Source organism: Terrapene carolina, unplaced genomic scaffold (assembly GCF_002925995.2).
Source record: "Terrapene carolina triunguis isolate 2854851 unplaced genomic scaffold, T_m_triunguis-2.0 Scaffold374, whole genome shotgun sequence".
NCBI lineage: Eukaryota > Metazoa > Chordata > Testudines > Emydidae > Terrapene > Terrapene triunguis.
This window is the reverse complement of record NW_020664725.1, coordinates 5,535,468-5,544,715: the sequence shown is the minus strand read 5'-3', so window position 1 is coordinate 5,544,715 and position 9,248 is coordinate 5,535,468. Positions and strand designations below refer to the sequence as shown.

Below are 9,248 nucleotides of genomic sequence, written 5' to 3'. Positions count from 1 at the left end.
GTATAGCTGTTCTGGTGTAAGACATCTTTATACCGGTTAACTGCGTCTCCGGTAGGGCTTGTACTGACATAACTGTGTCTGTAAACAATCGCACCCCAATCTGATGATATAGTTACATTGGTAGAAAAATTGTGTCTAGACCAGGCCTTAGAGTAACGGAGTGACAAGACTCTCACCAGTACTGTTTCAGTTCATGTTTTGATCCAGGCAACATCTGTAGGGGAGCGCAGTAGCGTAGCTAGGGGGGGAGCGGTCGCTCCCCCACTGAGCACAAGTGGCGCCGTGTCAATTTCCTGGCACCTTTGTACTCACCCGGGGGAGCGATTTAAAAAAAATAAAAGCGCCACCCGCTGCAGCGCTTTTATTTTATTCACCCGGCGGCGCTCCAGATCTTCGGTGGCACTTCGGCGGCGGGACCTTCACTCGCTCCGGGTCTTCAGCGGGATTTTGGCGGCGAGACCTTCAGTGCTGCCGAAGACACCGGCAGCGAGTGAAGGGCCCGCCGCCGAAGACCCGGAGCGCCGCCGGGTGAGTAAAAGCACCACAGTGAGTGCTGCCTTTTATTTTTAATTTCTCCCCCTGTTCCCTCCACCTGGCTACGCCACTGGGGGAGTCCAAGACATTCAGATGCAATCATGAAAAGGAGAATACTTAAACAGAAAACTTGGTCTATGTAAAGAAGATCCCATGACGATAACATGTTGCTGCGTAGATGTGTGTGCTGCAGTAGCATCTAACCCTGGGTCATGCAGCATAGTAAGTGAACCCTGCCAGGAGAATATTTCACCTGTTAAATTGCAGTGTTTAATTCCTCATTGGGAGAAATGGAAATGCAGTACTTGACGGGATAAGCAAATTAGATTTGAGGATCCCGAAAAGGGCATCGCGATGTTTCCTTGATTGTGTTAATGTGACATGAAATTTATCCAGCTGTAATTTGAAATTGATAAACTCACGCTACCAGAAATCTTGAAGGTTACCAGAAATAGGTGCAAATGCAAGCTGTGAATTTAGAAAAATGTCCTGTAAATATTTGTTCCAGTACATTTGATTCTCAATTTACAATGAAGAAGGGTTCATTCATCTGAAGAGATTTCTTAATGGCCTCCTACACAGACAGAACTTTTTTTATTAATGTAATGGTGCCAGATTGCATTTGAAGGGCATTCAGAGATACTAAAGAGACTAAGAAATGCCATTTTAAATAGAAAAGGTATTTGTTTTCATTATGGGTAAATGCCATGGATGAATGGACTATAAGGTGGATAGAAAGCTGGCTAGATCATCAGGCTCAACTGGTAGCGATCAATGTCTCAATGTTTAGTTGGCAGCCGGTATCAAGCGGAGTGCCCCAGGGGTCGGTCCTGGGGCCAGTTTTGTTCAACATCTTCATTAATGATTTGGATGATGGGATGGATTGCACCCTCAGCAAGTTTGTGGATGACACTAAGCTGGGGAGAGAGGTAGATACGCTGGAGGGTAGGATGGGGTCAAGAGTGACCAAGACAAATTAGAGGATTGGGCCAAAAGAAATCTAATGAGGTTCAACAAGGACCAGTGCAGAGTCCTGGACTTAGGGCAGAAGAATCCCATGTACTGCTACAGGCTGGGGACCAACAGGCTAAGCGGCAGTTCTGCAGAAAAGGACCTGGGGATTAGAGTGGACAAGAAGCTGGATATGAGTCAGCAGTGGGCCATTGTTGCCAAGAAGGCTAATGGCATATTGGGCTGCATTAGTAGGAGCGTTGCCAGCAGATCGAAGCAAGTCATTATTCCCCTCTATTCAGCACTGGTGGGGCCACATCTGGAGTACTGCATCCAGTTTTGGGCCCCCCACTACAGAATGGATATGGACAAATTGGAGGGAGTCCAGTGGAGGGCAACGAAAATGATTGGGGGCTGGGGTGCATGACTTATGAGGAGAGGTTGAGGGTACTGGGTTTATTTAGTCTGCAGAAGAGAAGAGTGAGGGGGGATTTGATAGCAGCCTTCAGGGGGGTTCCAAAGCGGATGGATCTCGGCTGTTCTCAGTGGTGACAGATGACAGAACCAAGCAGCAATGGTCTCAAGTTGCAGTGGGGGAGGTCTAGGTTGGATATTAGGAAACACTATTTCACTAGGAGGGTGGTGAAGCACTGGAATGGGTTACCTAGGGAGGTGGTGGAATCTCCATCCTTAGAGGTTTTTAAGGCCCGGCTTGACAAAGCCCTGGCTGGGATGATTTACTTGGTGTTGGTCCTGCTTTGAGCAGGGGATTGGACTAGATGACCTTCTGAGGTCTCTTCCAACCCTAATCTTCTGTTATTCTATGTGCACAGCACTATGTCTGTAGGAGAAGCTCTCTTGCCGACATAGCTTCTGCCGTTCGCGGAGGTGATTTTATTATGCCAGTGTGAGAGCTCTTTCCTGTCAGCATAGCGCATCTTCAGCAGATGCGCTGCAGCAGTGCAATTGCAGCTCTGTATATGTAAACATGCCCTTAAAAAAAAAATCCCTGTTTCATGGGACCAGTGCAAGTGGGATGGGGCCAGAAAATGTTATGGGGTCTGTGGACCACTAGGAAACCTCCCTCAGCTATGTGGCCCCCCTGTCATATATGCAGGGCCCTTTGTTTTCAGTTTCTATTTTATTTAATTTTTCCCAGAATTATCAGTGTTTTTTACCACAGCAACAAAAACAGGTGAAAATCAGTGCAAAAAACAATGAATAGTTTTTCTGGGTAAATATCGGGGGTTATTTTGGTGGATGGAAAGACGGGGGAAAAAAGTGTTCAGTAAATTAATGCTTTGAATTCCGCTCATCAATGTGGCTTGCTGCAATATTAAAACAGAACTCAAAACACAATGCCACCTCTGAGTTTAAGAAAAAAATACATCTCTAGTCACCCCCCCAAAAAACTTTTTATTTGAATAGAATGTTTACTGTTCTAGACTTCGAACTATTAGCCTATAAATATTTACGTTTAATAATTGGGCCACACCATTTGCAGTGCATACACTCAACTTCGTCCTTTTCTCCTGTTTTTGTTTTTTTTAAACTTTCGAATACTTCCTTGTGTTCTGAAACGTATTCCGATACAGATTTTAATTTTCTTCCCAGTATAGTGTGTCAAATCTTTAAACCGTTATCTAACAGCTTGAAATGTGTACGTGATGGGTGTGAGATTCATCAATACGTTCAGATGCGCACGCACTCCAGAGCTTGCGTGTGTGCCTGTTTGTTTATTGTGTGTATCTTCTAGACTAATACATAGCCTGATTTCAACAGGCAGCTTTGCATATACACACAGACTAATGTATTATCGTAATACATGCGTCTCCTGCAATGTACTGTGTTTTCCTAATAAAGCAAGTTATTTTTAATATATTTGAATGATACAAAAGTAGGGTGAAAATCAGAAAAAAATGGATAATACTTTTTGTATAACCCGGGAATTTTTGGGTAAAAATTGCTTTAAACTGAAAATGAAGGGGCTTACATATGTGCCATGATACATTTTTCCCTTATGCTCCCTTTATCTCCTTCAATAGTAGCGTGACAGGCTCCCAGCTGAATCGAAATTGGCATGTGACTATTGCGTGTGCTCTATAACCCCTCTGGGAGGACTCTTGGAGAGGCCACAGTCTGCTACTCTGGAAGTCAATGGCAAAACGCCATTTGAAAGTGTGGAGGATGAGCTGAGGCTGGATGAGGAAAAATTAATTCTTCTCTATGCAGACTTCAGTCCATAGACATGTTTAGGGTAATTTCCCCTGCTCCTCCCAACTCGCATGCCATCTTCCCTTTCTCCATGTGGATATGTGGGGGTTTTACGCAGACTCTGGAGGCAGCTATGCAGGGAGAGTATCTGGAGTAGTGCCCTCCTCCTCTGACCACGGCTTTTTCTCTTCTTTGTGCTGCTTAGTGGGATGGGGGAGGGAAGAGATATAGGAACTATTCTGCTTAATCCAGGCCAGATTTGGGGGGGGGAGGAAAAAGCCATGTGGCATGAGAAAGTAGGAGTCAGACCTATCATCCCTTACACGTAGCATTTTCGATCTTCAGTCAGTCTCTGTCTCAGAGATGTGACTTCAAAGCAGTTTTTGTTAAAATACTGAATATAAGGAAAGTGGTTTATGGGAAGGTATAAAATGTGTATAGTTTTCTGAGAAACTAACTCTTTTGATTTCCAGGGGTAATTGTGTTTGGCCTAATTGCCTGCTACTTGCTTGAATCTTGAGGTGTCCTGGAGGACAACTCTGACAAATACCAAAATCAGTTGTTTAAAATGTATAATTGGGAAGCCATAACCACTCTTACCCCTTCATGAGCTGAGAGAGCCCAGAACAGCTTTTTTGGTAAATACATTAGATGTATTTCAAATTCTTAGTGGGGAGGGGATGGGAAGGATTTATCGCTGGGCAGGGAGTCTCTGGTTTGTATGCACAATCAGGCAGTTTTAAAAAACGATACTGGCTGCCTAATAAACAGGAATGGCTCCTGTGGAGTTGTTCCAGTTTGTCATGGGACATAATGAAGGTTGTGGGAGAGCTCCTGGGAAACTTGCAGGAAAGTGTGATTGCCGATTTGCAGGCTTATTTTTAGAATAACACTGTATGGGGCAAAAACAATGAGGAGTCCTTGTGGCACCTTGGAGACTAACAAATTTATTTGGGCATAAGCTTTCGTGGGCTATAACCCAATTCATCGGATGCATGCAGTGGAAAATACAGGAGCAGGTATAAATACATGAAAGGATGGGGGTGCTTTACCAAGTGTGAGGTCAGTCTAACGAGATAAATCAATTAACAGTAGGATACCAAGGGAGGAAAAATAACTTTGGAAGTGGTAAGAGAGTGGTAAGGTGTGTCACTCACACCTTCTTGTCAACTGTCTGTAATGGGTACCTAAGGTGCAGGGCAATGGAATATGTCCATGTACATGGCACAGTGCTGTGTATTTATGCAAAGCTCCTATACAATGGGTTTCCTTTGTTAGATGAATCAAAAACTGGTTTGCCCAAGTGCCTGGGCCATAGCAGCTATAGAATTAGATTATAAAAGTAGATTGCAATTATTGAATCTGGCTATTGATGTCATACATTTATTTGACTATTTTTATCTTTTTAATGGAATTGTAACTAAAATGTTTTACTTATTTGCATTCTCTGCTTCATTGATCTGCATTGCAAAATCACTACTTATGGAGTGCTTCACGTTTTCAACTACATACATATATATGCCTTTTACAGCTTTATAGTTTAAGTTTTTACTGTAGGAAGCTAGCAATTAAGATTGGTGATCAGTTCAGGAAAAAAGGTGGACTATCACTAGCAAATCTTTCTTAATGCTTGCTTAGCAACATTTTAAAGAATTGCAAAGTGCATAGCAATGTTGTGTAAACACTTTCAATATATTTATTCCTTTAGTCAAACTGGATGATTCATCGTAGCTAACATTTGGCTCACCTTTCCTTCCTTTGGGTTCATGTATATGCAGTGCTGATTAATGAAATGGTTTGCCTAAATAAATAAATATATGGCAGCCTATTAATAAAGATTAGCTTTGAATTGTGCATGTTGCTAATGAAGCTGGGATGGATCACACTAGACTCAGCAGGATTTAGTGCTTTAGATCTTTGCCGCTGTCCCCTGCAAAGTGTCGTTTATATGGCCTGCTTGACTCAGTTCATAACGATAGAGATGCCTTAAAGGTGAACTGGGAAGGTTTGGTAAATACTTTTTTTTTTTAAGAAGATTTGAGCTCCCAGCCAAGTCCATAATAGTCTCTGTGTTGGAATACAAATAAACCGTGTAAGGTGTTTGAAAATGAGATCCTCCTTATCTGCAGAAATGTTTGGCCTGAGAGAGTTAGGTGCTGAGCACCCGTCAAATACTATTGAAATGAGTGTGAGTCAAGGGTACTCTGCACCACACAGGGTAAGGACAAACACTGCAACAACTGATGACCCAGACCTTGCGCTATGTGTCCAGGGCCAGATTTGAATTGATTTGTTCTCCACTTTTTAATAAATGTGTAGAAGCAATTAAAAAACTCTTGCAACAAGTTGATTTACAGCAGATGACATTAACAAGGTAGTTCTATGTGGTGGGTCTGCTCGAATCCCAAAGCTACAACAGCTGATTAAAGACCTTTTCCCAACTGAGGAGTTGCTGAATTCTATCGGAGTCTTGATATACTGACCTTGCTGGCATACTTCAAGGGCCTTCTTTTTTGCCCTCAAGCATTTGGGGGAAAAGTAGGGCAGGAGATAGTAATAGAAGTGATTATTGACAGATATTGTTATTCATGTGGTTCATTTTGGTTGTCTGGCCAGTCTGTTGAATTCACTGAATCTGCTGAATGTGTTAGAAAATTTTAATTTTTTGTTTGATTTTTTTTTTTTAAGTTTTTTCAAGTGTCCAGTGATTAGGATGAAGGCTTAAAAATAATCACAATAAACCAATAATTTAAAGTTGGTTTGGGAATGCAAATTTCCAAACTAGATTATGTTCTTGAGCTGCTGGTATTCTCAGAAAAAAACACAAAACCCCATGAATACCAGATATTTAAAACCCTTTGCATTTTGATGTGTGAGAGTATTTCATACATGCAGCACTGATGTGAAGCCATAAGTAAGCTTTGCTAGGAATTTGTAAGCAAGAAACAAGCATGTCTGTCTTTTCTCTCTAGAATGATGAAGTCCTCTGTACATACAGAAGAGGATGACTTTGTTCCAGAGCTTCAGAGAAGCATTCATCCCCGAGAGAGGCCGGACTGGGAAGAGACTCTCAGTGCTATGGTAAAGCATTGTTATATTTTATATATGCCTTGCTTTCTGTCCTGATCAGTGTTACAATGAGCTGCCCATTGGTTCTTTTATAGTTATAGATTTTGACGTTATGTTCTTCTATTTCAAATCATTACTGTATGCTGATTACACAGTAGTCTGAAGAATAGTGGGATGCATTCCTTCCGCTTGCAATTCACTGATGGGAGAGAAACTCACGCATGGAGGTTCTGTCCTATTAATACATGCCCCTAAGCAGGCCTAATAATCAATTAAATGGTCCATAATGTCACAATGATTTTCAATCTGCATTAACCTCTTTTTCAGCATCTATCTCCAGTATGAGGGGAACATCTAGTAAAAACATGCTCTTTAAAGCCCACAGTGTTGTACAGAGAAAATTAGCAATATGTTGGCTGTGTCTGCATAAATAAAACATTGGCTTGAAAACTAAACCCCCACCGTGACTAGAAGAGTAGAAAAGTAACCGGCGAGTGCATGTTTCCATGCTCAGTGAAGCCAATGGAAAGCGGGCACTGAGTCGGGCCATTAGACAGTTGTGGCCTGATTTTTCAAATGAGCTGAGCACCTTCAGCTCAGGTTGACTCTAGTGGGAGCTGGGGTTGCTCAGCTTTGGAAATCAGGCTGTTATTCTATTAGCAACGTCAGCGGGCTTCCTTACTTGGTGGCCTCGTGAAGTGATCTTGCATCACAGCACCATGGCCTGACGTCTGTTAGCGTGGGGCTAGCTGAAGCTTGTAGTGTGTGTTCATTTTATAACTTCTAATCTGAACCAAATTGCCTTATTAATCGACTAGTCTGGTGGAAAAATTCTATTCCAATGAGTGAGATATTGATTCTCTGTGTGTGGGATGGGTTTTTAAACCCCTGCTTTAGAAGAGCTGGGTGCAACGCCCTTCCAAGTAAACACCTGGTAGTAAAAAATTCACCATCTTCACTTGTGATCAGTAAATATTTTGTGCTTTTGTTGTGTCCCCTTTGGATTTGCAGGGCTCATTTTGCATGAGTGACAAGGTGGGACTCTTTACCAACAATGGCAAAGATAGGCGGGTCAATATTTTAAAAGTAAGCATCGTGCCCCAATCATTTTCTTACCTTTTGGTCACATGATTCTGACTCAACCGTGTCACTTATGTACCTTCCTGATGCCTGAATTGGCTTTTCTGGAGGAGTCAGTGCTTTTTGTCTGGAACCGATAGGAGATGCTATTGCTGGCAGGATAAATATTCTTTGTCTTCTAATTTTTCTCTTCTCTTCCTACTGTGTCTGACCGCATTCTCTCTCCTTTCCCTCCCTCTGCATGCTCCTCCCCCCTCAGCACACTTCCAGCATTAGATCAGGGGTCGGCAACCTTTCAGAAGTGGTGTGCCGAGTCTTCATTTATTCACTCTGATTTAAAGTTTCGTGTGCCAGTAATACATTTTAACGTTTTTAAGAGGTCTCTTTCTATAAGTCTATAATATATAACTAAACTATTGTTGTATGTAAAGTAAATAAGGTTTTTAAAATGTTTAAGAAGCTTCACTTAAAATTTAAATTAAAATGCAGAGCCCCTCGGACCGGTGGCCAGGACCCGGGCAGTGTGAGTGCCACTGAAAATCAACTTGAGTGCCGCCTTTGGCACGCGTGCCATAGGTTGCTTATCCCTGCAGTAGATGATAGCAGCAGTTCTGACATCTAATAAGCTCTACCAGCAGTACATATCTAATGCTATTAGAGCTTCTAGTTGTCCCTGCTGAGATAGCATGCCATGCTGTCTAGGGGCTGGGGGGAATTTGCATTATTGCAGAGGGAGTGTGTATCTAAATCCCACACTTTGAAATGAAGAGTGGGCTTAGAAGTGTATTAACTCCTCCCCCCGCCATACTGGGGTGGGTGTCCTTGGCTTTTCCAGTATTTCAGTGACCAGGACATTCAAACAATGACCTTTCAGGGTATTTCTCCATGTAAGGAATCTTAATGCACTGACAGGGAGGGGTGAATACTTTGACTGGTAACACTGCATTGGAAACATGCTTTCAGTTACTTCTGTGGAGGTCTTGCAGATATATCCATTATATGTTCCAGGCCAACAACCCAACGAAGGTCAGGACTCTAAATCCAGTTGGCTCTTCTTAAAAACTAGGACCTTTTGTCACTTGAAAAGATTTCTTGAGGTTTTCTTGGTCTGTCTTTGTGGCAAGGTAAAGTCATCAGACTCCCTACAGAAGATCTGAGTAACAATGGAATTGTCCCATCCATAAGTTATAACCCTGTCACATAGGCAGCAGTATTTATACCACAACATCTTTCCAAATGACCTTTAAAGCAAGGACATTGGATACCTGGATTCATTCTGTGCCCGACAGTGAGAAAGCATGCTTTTTCAACGTCACTTAGTTTCAGAGCCAACAAGCCTTGTTGAGACTCCATTCAGGTGAAACGCAGTGCTGCTTTATGAAGCCATATGAGAATCAGAC

General features: G+C 42.4%; 1 protein-coding gene across 1 annotated transcript in view; it reads left to right on the top strand.

Moving 5' to 3' along the window:
* The first annotated feature begins 6,686 nt into the window (after window positions 1-6,686).
* The window catches only part of ARHGAP32 (Rho GTPase activating protein 32), a 220,154-nt gene continuing 217,592 nt past the window's right edge, over window positions 6,687-9,248 (top strand). Inside the window, exon 1 of the mRNA XM_024209610.2 lies at window positions 6,687-6,780. Within this exon, the coding sequence (XP_024065378.2) occupies window positions 6,778-6,780 (3 nt within the window). The 5' untranslated portion in view covers window positions 6,687-6,777. The remainder of the gene's footprint in view (window positions 6,781-9,248) is intronic.